General features: G+C 46.1%; 1 protein-coding gene across 3 annotated transcripts in view; it reads right to left on the minus strand.

Moving 5' to 3' along the window:
* The window catches only part of LOC105494112 (carboxylesterase 5A), a 33,923-nt gene extending 19,330 nt beyond the window's left edge, over positions 1-14,593 (minus strand). Inside the window, exons 1-5 of one of the 3 annotated variants that reach the window (XM_071084558.1) lie at positions 14,369-14,593; positions 13,067-13,271; positions 10,874-11,012; positions 2,703-2,836; positions 492-645 (exon numbers count right to left, since the gene is read on the minus strand). In XM_071084558.1, the coding sequence (XP_070940659.1) occupies positions 492-645; positions 2,703-2,836; positions 10,874-11,012; positions 13,067-13,271; positions 14,369-14,441 (705 nt within the window). In that variant the 5' untranslated portion in view covers positions 14,442-14,593. The remainder of the gene's footprint in view (positions 1-491; positions 646-2,702; positions 2,837-10,873; positions 11,013-13,066; positions 13,272-14,368) is intronic. The other 2 variants (XM_071084559.1, XM_071084560.1) reach the window with 2 other exon arrangements.
* Between the last annotated feature and the right edge of the window lie 3,870 nt (positions 14,594-18,463).

Consider the following 18,463-nt stretch of genomic DNA (forward strand, 5'->3'; position numbering starts at 1 on the left):
GAATTTTGCGGGTGGTTTATGCAAGATAATCCATGTTGGAACTCGAGTCGGCACACCAACTCTGCAAACATAAGGCTCCATATCAAACTGTTGGTGAGGGAATATACATTTTATGGTTTAAATTAAAATAAAATATTTATATGCATCTTTTGGCATTTCATGACATAGCTGAGTTTCCTATTAAACAAGTAATTACCACTCTGGTAATTGAATACTAGGGTTTCTCCTCTACAAATACAAGGGATTTTCCCTCAAATTATTACTCACTCTGTGACCTCAGGTGATTTATTTAAACTTTCCCAATGACACTGTCTTGTCTGTGAAATTAGACTGAGCCCCTAACTCATAATGTGTGTGTGAGGCTTGAAAAAGACAATGTGTATTAAAGTGTTTGCTCAACATGAAGGCACCAATCAAATGTTAATAATTCATCATCATTTTTGGAAACTCCTGCACTGAGATTCATTCAAATCACAAAGCAGAGAACTCACAAGGCTTGAAACACTTATGGCTCCCGCGGACTCGCCAAAGATGGTCACAGAGCTGGGGTCCCCACCAAAGAACTCGATGTTCTTCTGGACCCAGGACAGAGCAGCCACCTGGTCCTTGAAGGCCCAGTTCCCCGGCACGTGCTGATCCCATGTGCTGAGGACAAGAGGCAGGGTGAGAATTCTCAGTCAGCCATGGTGTGTTTCCCACAGCCCTGGAAGTTCTCAGCAGAGGTTGTGGGCAGGCATCAGTGGGGAGGGGACTGAGAGTCAGAGGCCTGGAGAAGCTGGGGAAACTGGGCTCAGTTCTCACGCTTTGCTGGGATTTGGATTTCTTTGAGAATTTGATGAAAGCTATGCACCCGAGAAGAAATGCACATACAATATTGTAGGTGCAATTTCAAGTATTCATGGGCTCCTCAGAATCCATGAATCCCAATCCATGAATCCTATGTTGCCCAGGCTGGTCTGGAATCCAAGAATCCGATCCTGAGAGTTGGTCTGTACTAGAAAGCAAGGGTTTCCTGGGCACAGAATTTTCCATGAAACTAAATTAATGCTAGTCATAATAACAATAACAGGCCAGACGCGGTGGCTCACGCCTGTAATCCCATCACTTTGGGAGGCCGAGGCGAGCGGATCACAAGGTCAGGAGATCGAGACCATCCTGGTTAATATGGTGAAATTCCATCTCTACTGAAAAAACAAAAAACAAAAAAAAACAAAAATATTAGCTGGGAGTGGTGGCAGGCACCTACAGTCCCAGCTATTCAGGAGGCTGAGGCAGGAGAATGGCATGAATCCGAGAGGAGGAGCTTGCAGTGAGCCGAGATTGTGCCACTGCACTCCAGCCTGGGAGACAGAGCGCCGTCTCAAAACAAAACAACACAATAACAGCAGCTGCAGCAAGTATAGGACACTGTTCGAAAGACTTTAAGGCTAAGAATCCTACAACCCTCACACCTATGAGGTAGGTGGTGCTGGTTTTTCTTCCTTTGCTTCTTTGGGTCTTCTCCACCCTTCTCTGCCCTGCCCCCCAAAAGCTGACCTCTAGGAATGGCATCACCCAGGCCTCAGCTGTGTGCCATGAGGGTGGGCTAGAGAGAGACTGCGATGTTTATCCCACCACCCCATGCTCCATCTCTGATGGGAAGTGTTTGGGCAGAGGCTGCTTTTTTCCACAGTAGCAGCTCATGCCAACTCCCTTCCACTAAACCTGGAGCCTGCTGTCAGGACACCAATGGATACATCAACTCTTTAATTCAGGCACAGAGAGGTTAAACCCCCTTGCCCAAAAGCTAGAAAGCTGCAGTTTTGGGATCCCACCCCCCAATGCTGCTGCCCCTGCCAATTGTATGTTTTCCAGGATGGAATTAATGGGAGAACAAATGAAACAAGTGGAAATGCCATAGAACCAAAGAAATGTCTAGACTGAAAGCATGCATGCAGTGCACACCATATATGCACGTCATCCTGGGGCACATTCTACTCCCCTCCATTTTCCAGTTCCCCAGACTGCTCCTTCCCCTGGTCCCCTCCACTGTCCGTGACCACTGAGCTGGCTCTGACTCCACCTTCTCTCTTCCAGGACCCTGCATCTGGTCAAGAGTCAAGCCCCGCCAATTTCACCTCCATTCTACTGTGGCTCCCACCCTGGACCCCGTTTCTTCATCTCTGTTTATCCTGAGAAGCATTATACCTTAATGGTTACCATCTCAGCCTCGAGCACAGGATTCACAGTCTGGTCACTTATTATATGGGTGACCTTGGGCAAGTCACTTAACCTGCTTTGCCTCAATGGTTCTCACATCTAAAATGGGAATAATGATAGTGCCCACTCCACATGGCTGTGAAGATTGACAGCGCCAGGCAGACAATAAGCATGTCATACACTCATGTTATATACATGTTAGCTATTGCTTTTGTGTTTGAATGACCCCATGGCCTGCATCAAGACAGCGCCTCCCAGTGGGGCTCCCCATCTGCAGCTGGACACCCCTGGCTCACCCTCCACTCTGCTTCAGAGTGAGATTCCTGGTAAACTACTCTGAGAAAGGTAATCCTGGCCCCTCAGTCTGTGTTGGATAAAGCCCAAACTCTATGTACAGCCTGGCATTCAAGATTCACTCGTTCTTAGGTCGCTCGGCATTGTCTCCAGCTACTGCATGCCTGCTCCTTGGGGATCTGGGGTGTCGATTACTTGGAGAGACTCACGTGAAGAAGCCAAATATTCCCAGCCGGTACTGGATGACCACAACCAGCACGTCCTCATAGGCAGCCAGAGCGGACCCATCGAAGATGGAGGCTGAGCCAGTCTTGAAGGCACCCCCTGGGAACCACACCAAGACCTGAGGTGGGGAGAGGAGTGTCCAGTCAACCAGGAGGCACCACCTCCCCCGCCATGCAGGTGAGGCACACGTTCTTAACACCAAATAGAAATGTCCCACTTGCTAAGCGGGGTACGAGGTTTTGTCTTTTGAAGAAGGCCCAGGGTTAAGCATGTGGGCTCTGGCACCTGAGTGCCTGGGTTTGACTCCCACTGCCACTGACTAGCTGTGTGACCTTGGGAAGATTACTTAGCCTAAAGCTCATTTTTCTCATCTGTAAAATGTGAAGAAGGAAAGTATCTCACTAATGAAGTTATCATGAGGTTTAAACAAAATTCTGCATCTAAAGCTCATAGAACAATGAGCAATAGCACATTTCAAGTTTCAAGTGCTCAGAAATAGCTCACTAAATACCAGTGAGCCTGTGACCCACAGGAAGACGGAAACCATTGTAAGCATATATAAGAGCAAAAGCAGCTCAAGGTGTTTCAGAGAAAAGCTCTCAGAGAGAGGAGAGGAAAGGAGGGGAGGGCAGAAAAGGAGAATGGAAGAGGGGAGGGGAGGGGAGGGGAGAAAAAGAGGAGGAGGAGAAAAAGAAAGAGGAGGAGGAAGGGAGAAGGAGAAGGAGGAAGGAGGAAGAGGAGAAGGAGAAAGGATGAAAAATGAAGAAAGAAAGAAGAGAAAGAAGAAAGGTCAGGCGCAGTGGCTCATGCCTGTAATCCCAGCACTTTGGGAGGCTGATGTGGGCAGATTGCCTGAGCTCAGGAGTTTGAGAACACCCTGGGCAATATGGTGAAACCCTGTCTCTACTAAACCAAAAATTAGCCGGGCATGGTGGCAGGCACCTGTAATCCCAGCTAATCAGGAGGGTGAGGCACAAGAATCCCTTGAGCCTGGGTGGCGAAGGTTGCAGTGAGCCGAGTTTGCACAACTGCACTTCAGCCTGGGAACAGAGCAAGACTCTGTCTGCACTCCCCACCTCCCCCCAGAAAAGAAAAAAAACCGGGAAGAGTAAAAATTGTATTGATTAGAAAAATTGGGACCAGGAAACATAAGACATTATTCAAGTGGCATTATCTCTATTTATACATTTAATAACAAATCCCTTCCATTCTGTTTCTTGAGGTCATATTAGAGATTACAGCCTTTGGGGCAGGTAAAGAGAAGAAAGCCACAGAAGAAAGGGGAGGTAGACAAAGCGCTTTCTTTGGTGCCAGAATCTAGCGCCTACTGTGTGTACAACATGGAGCAAGTCATTTATGCCCTTCCTAGGCCTCATCTTCTCCATCTGTGGAATGGGTCCAAATCGTCCTTATCCAGTTAAATCAGGTGATGTACTGTGCCTGGTACACAGCGAGCATTTAATAGACATTACTGTTATGATACAAGACAGCCATCTTCCCCTGGCAGAGGCATGGGGAATGGAAGAGGATGCGAGGGTTTGGCTAAAAAAATAGAATATGCCTTTCCCCCACTCACTGACATAGGGATATTTTATATTCTTAAATGAAACACTTAACATGATTACCTGACTGTCTTCATTATAAACAGAAAAGTTGGAGGATAAAATTATCCTTTTTGAAAAAAGAGAGTGCGCCTAAAATGGCCGAATAGGAACAGCTCCAGCCTCCAGCTCCCAGTGTGAGCGACACAGAAGACGGGTGACTTCTGCATTTTCAACTGAGGTACCAGGTTCGTCTCACTGGGGTATGTCGGACAGTTGGTGCTGGTCAGTGGGTGCAGCCCAACCAGCAAGAGCTGAAGCAGGGCGAAGCATCATCTCACCTGGGAAGGGCAAGGGGGAAGGGAATTCCCTCCTAGCCAAGGGAAACTGAGACACACAACACCTGGAAAATGGGGTAACTTCCACCATAATACTGCACTTTACCTAGGGTCTTAGCAAATGGCACACCAGGAGATTATATCCCACGCCTGGCCCAGAGGGTCCCACGCCCACAGAGCTTCCCTCGTTGCTAGCACAGCAGTCTAAGATCTAACTGCAAGGCAGCAGCGGGGCTGGGGGAGGGGCGGCCGCCATTGCTGAGGCTTAAGTAGGTAAACAACGCCACAGGGAGGCTTGAAGTGGGTGGAGCCCACCACAGCTCAGGGAGGCCTGCCTGCCTCTATAGACTCCACCTCTGGGGACAGGGCATAGCGAAACAAAAAGCAGCAGAAACCTCTGCAGATGTAAATGTCCCTGTCTGACAGCTTTGAAGAGAGCAGTGGTTCTCCCAGCATGAAGGTTTACATCTGAGAATGGACAGACTGCCTGCTCAAGTGAGTCCCTGACCCCCTGAGTAGCCTAACTGGGAGACAACCCCCCCCACGAGGTGCAGACTGACACCTCACACCTCACACAGCTGGGTACACCTCTGAGATGAAGCTTCCAGAGCAAGAATCAGACAGCAACACTTACTATTCAGCAATATTCTATCTTTCGCAGCCTCCGCTCCTGATACCCAGGCAAATAGGGTCTAGAGTGAACCTCAAACAAAATCCAACAGACCTGCAACTGAGGGTCCTGACTGTTAGGAGGAAAACTAACAAACAGAAAGGACACCCACACCAAAACCCCATCAGTATGTCACCATCATCAAAGACCAAAGGCAGATAAAAACCACAAAGATGGGGAAAAAGCAGTGCAGAAAAGCTGGAAATTCAAAAAATCAGAGCACATCCCCCCCTCCAAAGGAACACAGCTCATCACCAGCAATGGAACAAAGCTGGATGGAGAATGACTTTGACGAGTTGAGAGAAGAAGGCTTCAGACAATCAAACTTCTCAGAGCTAAAGGAGGAACTAAGTACCCAGAGCAAAGAAATTAAACCCTTGAAAAAATAATGGAAGAATGGATAACTAGAATAATCAATGCAGAGAAGTCCATAAACGAACTGATAGAGATGAAAACCATGAATCGAGAACTAGGTGACAAATGCACAAGCTTCAGCAACTGACTCAATCAACTGGAAGAAAGAGTATCAGTGATTGAAGACCAAATGAATGAAATGAAGCGAGAAGAGAAGTTTAGAGGAAAAAGGGTAAAAAGAAATGAACAAAACCTCCAAGAAATATGGGATTATGTGAAAAGACCAAATCTACATCTGATAGGTGTGCCTGAAACTGATGGGGAGAATGGAACCAAGTTGGAAAACACTCTGCTGGATATTATCCAGGAGAACTTCCCCAACCTAGCAAGGCAGGCCAATATTCATCTAGAGGAAATATAGAGAACGCCACAAATATACGCCTCGAGGAGAGCAACTCCAAGACACATAATTGTCAGATTCACTGAAGTTGAAATGAAGGAAAACATGTTAGGAGCAGCCAGAAAAAAAGGTCGGGTTACCCACAAAGGGAAGCCCATCAGACTAACAGCAGATCTCTACAAGCCAGAAGAGAGCGGGGGCCAATATTCAACATTCTTAAAGAAAACAATTTTCAACCCAGAATTTCATATCCAGCCAAACTAACTTTCATACGTGAAGGAGAAATAAAATCCTTTACAGACAAGCAAATGCTTAGAGATTCTGTCACTCCTAGGCCTGCCCTACAGGAGATCCTGAAGGAAGCACTAAACATGGAAAGGGACAACTGGTACCAGCCATTGCAGAAACATGCCAAATCGTAAAGATCATCGACACTAGGAAGAAACTACATCAACTAATGAGCAAAATAACCAGCTAATATCATAATGACAGGATCAAATTCACACATAACAATACCAACCCTAAATGTAAATGGACTAAATGGTCCAATTAAAAGACACAGACTGGCAAATTGGATAAAGAGTCAAGTTTACTGTATTCAGGAGACCCATCTCACATGCAGAGACACACATGGGCTCAAAATAAAGGAATGGAGGAAGATCTACCAAGCAAATGGAAAACAAAAAAAGGCAGGGGTTGCAATCCTAGTCTCTGATAAAACAGACTTTAAACCAACAAAGATCAGAAGAGACAAAGAAGGCCATTACATAATGGTAAAGGGATCAATTCAACAAGAAGAGCTAAGTATCCTAAATATATATGCACCCAATACAGATACAGGAGCACCCAGATTCATAAAGCAAGTCCTTAGAGACTTGCAAAGAGACTTAGACTCCCATACAATAATAATGGGAGACTTAAACACCCCACTGTCAACATTAGACAGATCAACGAGACAGAAATTAACAAGGATATCCAGAAATTGAACTCAACTCTGCACCAAGCGGACCTAATAGACATCTACAGAATTCTCCACCCAAGTCAACAGAATATACATTTTTCTCAGCACCACGTTGCACTTATTCCAAAATTGACCACATAGCTGGAAGTAAAGCACTCTTCAGCAAATGGAAAAGAACAGAAATAATAACAAACTGTCTCTCAGACCACAATGCAATCAAACTAGAACTCAGGACTAAGAAACTCAATCAAAACCGCTCAACTACATGGAAACTGAACAACCTGCTCCTGAATGACTACTGGGTACATAACGAAATGAAGGTACAAATAAAGATGTTCTTTGAAACCAATGAGAACAAAGATATAACATACCAGGATCCCTGGGACACATTTAAAACAGTGTATAGAGGGAAATTTATAGCACTAAATGCCCACAAGAGAAAGCAGGAAAGATCTAAAATTGACACCCGAACATCACAATTAAAAGAACTAGAGAAACAAGAGCAAACACATTCAAAAGCTAGCAGAAGGCAAGAAATAACTAAGATCAGAGCAGAACTGAAGGAAATAGAGACACAAAAAACCCTTCAAAAAAATCAACGAATCCAGGAGCTGTTTCTTTGAAAAGAAACAAAATTGATAGACCACTAGCAAGACTAATAAAGAAGAAAAGAGAGAAGAATCAAATAGATGCAATAAAAAATGATAAAGGGGATATCACCACTGACCCCACAGATATACAAACTACCACCAGAGAATACTATAAACACCTCTATGCAAATAAACTAGAAAACCTAGAAGAAATGGATAAATTCCTGGACACATACACTCTCCCAAGACTAAACCAGGAAGAACTTGAATCCCTGAATAGACCAATAGCAGGATCTGAAATTGAGGCAATAATTAATAGCCTACCAACCAAAAAAAGTCCAGGACCAGACGGATTTACAGCTGAATTCTACCAGAGGTTACAAGGAGGAGCTGGTACCATTCCTTCTGAAACTATTCCAATCAATAGAAAAAGAGGGAATCCTCCCTAACTCATTTTATGAGGCCAACGTCATCCTGATACCAAAGCCTGGCAGAGACACAACAAAAAAAAAGATAATTTTAGTCCAATATCCCTGATGAACATTGATGCGAAAATCCTCAACAAAATACTGGCAAACCGAATCCAGCAGCACATCAAAAAGCTTATCCACCATGATCAAGTGGGCTTCATCCCTGGGATGCAAGGCTGGTTCAACATATGCAAATCAATAAACATAATCCAGTATATAACAGAACCAAAGATAAAAACCACATGATTATCTCAATAGATGCAGAAAAGGCCTTTGACAAAATTCAACAGTCCTTCATGCTAAAAACTCTCAATAAATTTGGTATTGATGGAACGTATCTCAAAACAATAAGAGCTATTTATGACAAACCCACAGCCAATATCATACTGAATGGGCAAAAACTGGAAGCATTCCCTTTGAAAACTGGCACAAGAGACAGGGATGCCCTCTCTCACCACTCCTATTCAACATAGTTTTGGAAGTTCTGGCTAGGGCCATCCGGCAAGAGAAAGAAATAAAGGGTATGCAATTAGGAAAAGAAGAAGTCAAATTGTCCCTGTCTGCAGATGACATGATTGTATATTTAGAAAACCCCATCATATCAGCCCAAAATCTCCTTAAGCTGATGAACAACTTCAGCAAAGTCTCAGGATACAAAATCAATGTGCAAAAATCACAAGCATTCTTATACACCAATAACAGAGAAGCAGAGAGCCAAATCAAGAATGAACTCCCATTCACAATTGCTTAAAAGAAAATAAAATACCTAGGAATCCAACTTACAAGGGATGTGAAGGATCTCTTCAAGGAGAACTACAAACCACTGCTCAGTGAAATAAAAGAGGACGCAAACAAATGGAAGAACATACCATGCTCATGGATAGGAAGAATCAATGTCATGAAAATGGCCATACTGCCCAAGGTAATTTATAGATTCAATGCCATCCCCATTAAGCTACCAATGACTTTCTTCACAGAATTGGAAAAAACTGCTTTAAAGTTCATATGGAACCAAAAGAGAGCCCGCATTGCCAAGACAATCCTAAGCCAAAAGAATAAAGCTGGAGGCATCACACTACCTGACTTCAAACTATACTACAAGGCTACAGTAACCAAAACAGCATGGTACTGGTACCAAAACAGAGATATAAATCAATGGAACAGAACAAAGCCCTCAGAAATAATACCACACATCTACAGCCATCTGATCTTTGACAAACCTGACAAAAACAAGAAAGGGGGAAGGATTCCCTATTTAATAAATGGTGCTGGGAAAATTGGCTAGCTACAAGTAGAAAACTAAAACTGGATCCTTTCCTTACTCCTTATACAAAAATTAATTCAAGGTGGATTAGAGACTTAAATGTTAGACCTAAAACCATAAAAACCCTAGAAGAAAACCTAGGCAATACCATTCAGGACATAGGTGTGGGCAAGGACTTCATGTGTAAAACACCAAAAGCAATGGCAACAAAAGCCAAAATTGACAAATGGGATCTAATTAAACTAAAGAGCTTGTGCACAGCAAAAGAAACTACCATCAGACTGAACAGGAAACCTACAGAATGGGAGAAAATTTTTGCAATATATTCATCTGACAAAGGGCTAATATCCGGAACCTACAAAGAACTCAAAGAAATTTACAAGAAAAAAAAAACAACCCTATCAAAAAGTGGGCAAAGGATATGAACAGACACTTCTCAAAAGAAGACATTCATACAGCCAACAGACACATGAAAAAATGCTCATCATCACTCGCCATCAGAGAAATGCAAATTAAAACCACAATGAGATACCATCTCACCCCAGTTAGAATGGCACTCATTAAAAAAATAAGGAAACAACAGGTGTTGGAGAGGATGTAGAGAAATAAGAACACTTTTACACTGTTGGTAGGACTGTAAACTAGTTCAACCTTTGTGGAAAACAGTTCAGCGATTCCTCAAGGATCTAGAACTAGAAATACCATTTGACCCAGTCATCCAATTACTGGGTATATACCCAAAGGATTATAAATCATGCTGCTGTAAAGACACATGCACACGTATGTTTATTGCAGCACTATTCACAATAGCTAAGACTTGGAATCAACCCAAATGTCCATCAGTGACAGACTGCATTAAGAAACTGTGGCACATATACACCATGGAATACTATGCAGCCATAAAAAAGGATGAGTTGGTGTCCTTTGTAGGGACATGGATGCAGCTGGAAACCATCATTCTCAGCAAACTATCACAAGGACAGAAAACCAAACACCACATGTTCTCACTCATAGGTGGGAATTGAACAATGAGATCACTTGGACACAGGAAGGGGAACCTCACACACCAGGGCCTATTGTGGGGAGTGGGGAGGGGGGAGGGATAGCATTATGAGATATACCTAATGTACATGACGAGTTAATGGGTGCAGCACACCAACATGGCACATGTATACATATGTAACAAACCTGCACGTTATGCACATGTACCCTAGAACTTAAAGTATAATTAAAAAAAAAAAAAGATACCTCAAATTTTAAAAAAAGTCAGACTCCTTTTAAGTAGTGTCTTTTCTGAAAGCTTACAGGTCACTAAATATGCAACAGATTGGAAAAACAGAACAAAATAAAAATTAAAAGTCAAGGCACTGCCAATAAAGAATCAATCAGAAAAACTGATCACGTGAATCTATCATTCGAATGATTTTTAAAAATTGTTGATGTGATTACATTTCCCTTTTACCCAACAGGGGGTAGTTCCGATTCCAGACATGCAGCTGCACTGCCTGGATCCCAGGCCAAGGTCCTGCTAGCTGGAGCTTGAAGCACACACAGCAGGCAGCCTTACGGGGAGCTTGGAGCCTGCATCGGCGTGGGCAGGCGCATAGATGTTCAGGTACAGGCAGTCTTCTGATGCGCCAATATTGGGGTAATGCACCTTGAGCATGTGTTGATCTAAGCGCAGCCACTCTGAGTTCTGGAGGCACCTTGGAGAAGGAGAGGAGAAAACCCTCAGAAAAAGTTATCAGCAAACTTGCCTGGGAAGGGCCAGTTCTTCTGAGAGCAGGGAGGCCTGGCCGTCTCCTCTGCCTGAGCAGAAGAGGCAGCTACTGGTACAAAGTCCAATCATACCCAAACCCCCATGGTTTCCAAAACAAACAAGCAAGCAAATTATAATTCTCTTTGATCTGGTTCCTGGCTAGGAAAGCACATGGTGTAGAATAATTGCACCATTACCACCCACCACCCTCCTATGCCACCACGATAATATAGACACACATAACAAACCAAGCTGGCCCAACAATTCCCTAAACCACAGAGGGCAGGACACAGTCGAATAACAAGGGCTTTGCCCCTGCGGCTCCCTCTTCTGTCCCCAGAAGAGCAAAGGAACATTTCCAGTCCTCTGTACCTGGAACAAACCGGGATAGACTCCCGCACCCAGGCTTTGCTCAAGCCGGGCCCTCTGCCTCGACTGCTCTCTCCCCATATCTGCGTGCTCACATTCTTCCCTTTGTTTCAGATTCACTCTAACTTGCCACCTCCTCCCAGAAGCCTTCTGAGATTTCTCCAGTTCTACTATATCTCTTCTTTGGAAACACCCACCTACTTTGTGTTCTTTCCCAGAACTTGTCCTAAGCTTGTTCGTGTGCATTATCATCATCCCCAGCTCAGCTCTGAGCACCGGAAAGCCTACGACTCTACAGAGGTTTTAGTCACCTCTGTACCTCAGAGCACCAGCAGAGCATGATACACCGTAAGATTAAGTGAGGCTGTCATGTGAATGTTTCTACCATACTGTGTGCACAATCAATGCTAGTTGTTTTCGTAACAGAATAGTGCGCAATATCGCTGCTCGTCTTCTCCTGACAGGTGTTCATGCCTCCTTGCCCCTTTTGTATGTTGTTGATCAGGCCTCAGTGCTTTCAGAAAAGCCATCTCTGACCTCCCATCCAAGCTGGGCCAGGTGGGTTTTTGTTTCCCCTCAGCGCCCTTCCCTGACACCCTAATGGTTGCCCTTCCCATCTTATATTTTAACTGTCAATTACTGTTTACATTCCTGCCACCATCACCCCTCTGCATGCTGCCTGAGGACAGCGGTGACTCATCCCCTGCCGTGTCCCCAGGCCTAATGGAGAGCCAGTTATCAAGTTGGTTCTCAATGAATATTAGTTGGGTGAATGAATGAATGCACACAACAAATGAGTTTCAGCTTGATGTCCTCAGTCCTTGGACCACATCGGGTCATCTTCTGTGGCTTAGGGAATATCCTGCCACCAAAATTTATTCTACCAGGAACCCATGTGGCCCAACCTGAGAGCTTGACAGAATCTAAAGAGGTGGAAGATTCTAGGGGGATTTTCAAGTCTCACTGCCCACCCAGTAAGTCTCACCTCACCCCTCCACAATTAATCTGGTAACTGCTTACCTACCCGAGCTTGAAAATCTGCAGTGACCAGGAGCTCCTTACCTCCCAGAGTCCCTGTGTCACAGAGACACGTCCACATGTTCATTCCACGGGTATTTATGGAGTTCACCATGGGCCAGGTATTGCATCAGGCACAGTTTTGACAGCTGGAGCTGACACCCTTCTAGTGTGGTTCTTCTCAATAAAGCCCCACCCAGTCTGACCACAGAGGCCAGGCTTGGGTGAGAGGTCACAAGAAGATACCTAGACAGTCCCTTCTGATCAAACGACTCAGTAAACCCATCTCAGCACTTCCAGAACACCTGGCTGGTGATCAGTCTCTAGAGAACATTCAGATAATAGTTTCCTGGGATCGGCTCGGGATATTCTGATTCAGAAAGTTCAGAAGGGAGCTTGGAGAATCGGCATATTTTTAAAGATGCCTCCAGCATCCTGGCCATCAGTCGGTTTAGGAGTCAGGAGATTACCGAACCACTGGTTCGAGTCTCAAGCCCTCTCTTTCCCTTCTCCCCCATCCACGCCAATCCCTCTTCTTTCTCACTGGGCTGCATGACCTGCATTCCTGCCACTCCCAGAGCCACAAACCACCCGTGGGCCCGAACCTGGTCTTACAAATTAGGGTAGGAGGTGGCTTCTCGCAAGTTATCCCAGGGCGATGCAGGCTGAGGGTTCGTAAATCGCAGGGGTCCCAGCGGGGGAGCAGCAAAGGGGACTCCGAGGAACACGTTCACAGGCACAGGGCTTCCCAGCACAGTGACTTGCTTGCCCTGAATCCATCCCAGCCTGGTGTTCCTCTGTGGCCCTTCAGCAGAAGGCCCTGGGGGAACACATGGAGGAATCAGGAGCAGGCTGGGGACAGGCAGGGTCATGGCCCACCCAGCCTGTGGCTCCCCAGTGGGGACATGCTTCCTTCACCCAGAGGCTGTGCAGCTGACGGTATCCAGGTTCCCTCTCCATGAATCCAGGTCCACGGCTTCTTCCAAGATTGCTGTAGAAGTCACCCCATGAGACCACTGACTTAGTTTCTCCTAGGAACCCAGCAACACCTAGCCACAAAATCTCCCCCATTCACTCAGGAACCCATCTCCCTTCTGCTGAGAGCTCTTTCTTTCTACAGGATTGACACACACCAAACTCTGTAGATCCTGGGATGCCACAAACTCATCTTCCCAGGGGTTCCTACACTTCTGTCACTCCACACCCTCTGGCACCACTGCCAGCACATCTGTGCAGCACCTGCATGATTACTGGCTTTTTATTTTTTTCTTAAAATTTAATTTCAATAAACTCCTTTTAACATTTTACCTAGAAGAATTCCAAGTAATGACATTTATGGAATTGTGGTTGGTGAGTTAGGTATATGCTTCTGAATACACATGAATATTCATGGATGAAAATTTAAAATTCTCAAGCAGATGCTTCCTGAAATCAACCCATCTACTTCCAGCAGCATGGCACTTTGGGAGACTGGGCATGCAGGAGTCTCAGTCACCACACAGAACGTGGAGGCCTGGGAAGGAAACTGCCCGGCTACTTACTTAGCAAGACCCGGGTGTCTTAGCACTGTTTCTAATTTCATTTCATTACTGAAAGTCCTGTCGCTGCAGCCAGGAGTACAGAAGCACAGGCTCTGCTCCTCACACCTCCCCAGTGCTCAGGATAGTGTCCCTCTAAACCCCTTGCAGCGTGTGAGCAATCCAAGGGCAGAACCAGGGTCTTTTGTGCTCTACCCACCCCAAGAAGGAAGCTCTGGTCCTAGGTTCTCGGCAACACCAGAACATTGATGCCATCAAAGTACTGCATAGCTCTCCACAGACCCTCAGAGACCTCTAAAAAATAACCTCGTTTCTACCAGTGGAAAATCCTCTCCCACCCCATCTTCTGAGAGCCCTTCTCCCCCATTGGATATCTCACCCTTGGTGGGGGCTGCAAGGACCCAGATAGCCCAAAATAGGATCTGGCCTGGGTGCACCCAATTCCCACTCATTTGGCTGCCTGCCGGAACTCCGTGAACATCGACGGCTGCTGCTGACCTCAGAGAGCTTCAGTTGGGAGCCAGAAAGAGCTTCTTGTTAACTGGTAAGTGCTGAATAGGCAGGCAGAGGCAGCCGAGTTACTGAAGAACAGCATCAGAACAATATTCTCAAAGGAATTGACCAAGCAAGACTTTCCTGTTCTGATTTACATAAGAAGCTGATGATTAACTCTTGAGTTGGGGAAAGATAATTTGATCAGCTTTGGACTTCCGGGATGGGGGAAATAGAAAAGACATTCCAGACCAGGCAAGACATTTTAGGATTACGAGTGCCAGAGGCCCAAGGATGAATGTGGTTTCCAGCCCCGCTTGTGGGACACAGTGCAGGCTGGAGAAGCCGAGAAGTTTCTGAGAAGAGGAAGAAGGTTGCTGCTGGGACAAGCCAGTGGCTCTGAAGGCACAAACACTGCCAGCTCAGACTGGCAGCCCGGCTGGCCCTGCCAACAAGAGTCTTCAATGGCCATTTGGTCTACAGCCTCCTTGGCAACCTTGAGGCCTCTTAGATTATATTATTTCCCCTCTGGCCCTTCATGGTTGCCACCAAAAAGATTCTCCCTGGCCTTCAAATCTGTCCCTTCATCTGACCAGAAATATTATCAATTCTCTACACCACTGCTCACTCAACTGTTTTAAAGCACTTCACACAAACTATCTTGTTGCCAACACCACCACCCCCAGTGTGGATGTCTTTCTTCTCCAGCTTCTTCTTTAAAATCCAATTTAACTGCCACCTCTTCCAAGAACCTTCCCCTGATTCTCCTGAACTTCTCAGTGCTTTGCTTTTCCAACGTCTCTTATTTTCTAATAAACCGTAGCCATGACTCTCTTCCTCCTTGGAGTACACCTTGGACTTTTCCAGGTGCATATTCATCACAGTGTCTTACATGTGCCCTGTGGCTTCCCAAAGCTCAGCTCTAGACCTTTTGTCTTCACAGTTTGTTCCATTGCCACTACCAAATTCACTATCAATTTACTTGATTTTTTTTATTTAAATTGAGATTTTTTTAAAAGCTGTTATTAAAGAAAATTGTATCTACCTAGTGCAACTAGGATAGTGTTTTGGGAAGAGCAAGCCAATATATCTTGCATTTCTATACCACAAAACCATTCCCTTACCTCTAGCAACCATTACAATGAAGGGGAGGTATATGGTGGAGAAGATCCCCAAAATAGGACAAACAGGAAAATCCAGCCCTTCTGTACAGTGGATTTTGGAAAGGAGAAGGGAAGAGAGGTAGGGAAAGCACCTGTGATGCAAAGTGCCCTGACTCCCCCTCTTAGACATAGGTCCTAAAGGGGTACAGCAATAGGGGAAAGTGATGGGGTGCAGTGAGGGGCTGAAATGTGTGCCAAGGACGAAATGTGTGCTAAGCAGTGAAGGGTTCTCCAGGAGGATACTGACAGAAGGGTTCCACATCTCAACCAACCTGGGGCAGCCACAGCAGAGCAGAAGTGGTTGGGCCAAGAGAGATCTCAGAGAGTGCTCCCACTTCCGTTGGATCCCCAATTCCTTGAAATGGATCCAGACATCACTGTGTGGCTTTGAAGAAAACTCAGAGGTGACTACCAACCTGGCTGGGAGCTAGAGGAGGAGGAGGAGGGCAGGGGGCTACAGATGCGCTTCATGGACTCGATAACAGAGTGAAACCACAGCCTGGCCTGTGCTGGAGCACAGTGCTGAGCACTATGCACGGTGAGGTGGGGCACTGAGCCAGCCAGGGAGGGTCAGTGGGCTTTGATCAAGACGAGAGGACAGACCATGAGCTCACCACGTGAGAATTCATCCTCCTCCCAGGAGCCCGGGCAGCGGGACGTTGCTGTGGAGACCACAACAACGCAAGGACTTCTGCAGGTGGGTCCAAGCTCCCTCTGCCCTCTCACTCATGTGGTCCTATTAGCATCCCTTGACTTACACAGCCTGACACCATCTTGGCAAGGAGTGTGGGTGGGGTGGGGAGCAAATCTGAGAGGCTATGGATTTATTTGAAGTGATTATGCTATCTAAAGAGACCGTTTAAGTTACTGAATAGGACTTTACCAGACTGAGTTAGATGTAATTATCTATCATTAACCAGAGGGGCGAAGAATTCTCCATGCTAAAAATGGAAATTAACAAGCATTATATATATACACATACATATGTGTGTGTGTATATATATGTGTGTGTGTATATATATGTGTGTGTGTATGTATATATAACATGCTATAATACCACCAAACTGAGTCTTTCTCTTCCACAAAATCAGAATGCAAAGAGAACTATAGAGGAAATGGTTTCCTAATGAAACATCTTCTATTTGCTGTTCTCTCTAGGTACCGCCTCTGTCGCAGGCATCCCCTAATGCACAGGACCTACTCTGTGAGGAATACTGATAATGTCAGGAATCAATGCCACTAGCCTTCATTTACAGAATGCCTTATAGGTACCAGACCCTGGGCTAAATGCTTTCTTTGCATCTGTTACCTAATTTAATGTGATTAGTCTCATTTTGTAGATGAGGAAACTGAGATTTTGCAAGATGGGATTGCTGGTCCAATATCACAAAGCTGAGAAGCAGCAGCTGGGACTAGAACTCAGGTTTCCTGCCCTTGAGCTGCAGGCTTTGCAATTTGGGGAGGAGGGAGTAGGAAAGGAGAGGCAATAGAAAGATCTGGGAGGATGGGCCGGCTTCTGCAGTTCTTGGGCCATGAAAAATTACTTAATCTTCTAGAAAGCTGAATAACCACCTTGGACCTTGATGTCCCCATCAGTAGCACAGGTCAGTGGCCTGGATGGCCCCTGGGAGACACAGACCTTTGATAGGCTCTCCCTGTTCTCCCAGATTACTCTGCTGAAACCCTGAGGGAGAAAACCAAGATGAGGGCTAAGGACTTGTTCTTTAAGCAGCTTGGTTTAAAACATAGGTTCATCTACCTCTGCCGATAGGTGGTAAAGATCAAAGCCCACTTTGGGATCCTCATAAAGAGAGGCTAAAGGAACCTTGAAGGTACGAGAGCAATGGCAGCTGCCTCAGGGTGGAAACCAGCCTGTAGGTGGACAAAACAAAGAAGTGGTGCTCTGGTGCTGGAATCAGGTCACTAGGCAATGCCCCATACACCACATATGGACCCACAGCTAGAAAGCCTTAAAGCTTCCATCTCATAACCTGTTTCTTCAAACCTCTCACACATTCATATTAAACCCAAACACTTTAACTTGACCTTCAAATTTTTTCTCATCTGACTCCATTCTATGATTCCAAACTAATGCCTCACTGCAACCCCACTGCTACCCCCACCACTGCACCCCATCACTGCACCCCCATCACTTCCCCCACCACTGCACCCCATCACTGCACTCTACCACTGCACCCCATCTCTGTGCACCATCACTGTGCCCCATCACTGCACCCCCACACTGCATCCCACCACTGCACCCCATCACTACACCCCATTGCAGCACCCCATCACTATACCCCACCACTGCACCCCACCATTGCATCCCACCACTGCACCCCATCACTGCACCTCCACCATTATCCCATCACTATACCCTACCACTGCACTCCCACCACTGCACCCCACTACTGCACTCCATCACTACACCCACCACTGCACCCCCACCACTACCTCCATCACTGCACCCCACCACTGCACCCCCACCACTGCATCCCACCACTGCACCCCATCACTGTGCCCCACCACTGTACCCCACTACTGCACCTGATCACTGCACCCCACCACTGCACCCCATCACTGCACCCCTGCCACTGCAGCTCCACTGCTACCCCCATCACTGCACCCCCACCACTGTACTCCACCAATGCTCCCCATTTCTATAGCCCATTGCTGCACTCCATCACTGCACCCCCACCACTGCACCCCACCACTGCATCCCACCACTGCACCCCATCACTGCACCTTCACCATTATCCCATTGCTGTACCCTGCCACTGCACCCCACCACTGCAGCTCCACTGCTACCCCCATCACTG

The sequence above is a fragment of the Macaca nemestrina genome, chromosome 18, assembly GCF_043159975.1.
Source record: "Macaca nemestrina isolate mMacNem1 chromosome 18, mMacNem.hap1, whole genome shotgun sequence".
NCBI classification, from domain to species: Eukaryota; Metazoa; Chordata; class Mammalia; order Primates; family Cercopithecidae; genus Macaca; species Macaca nemestrina.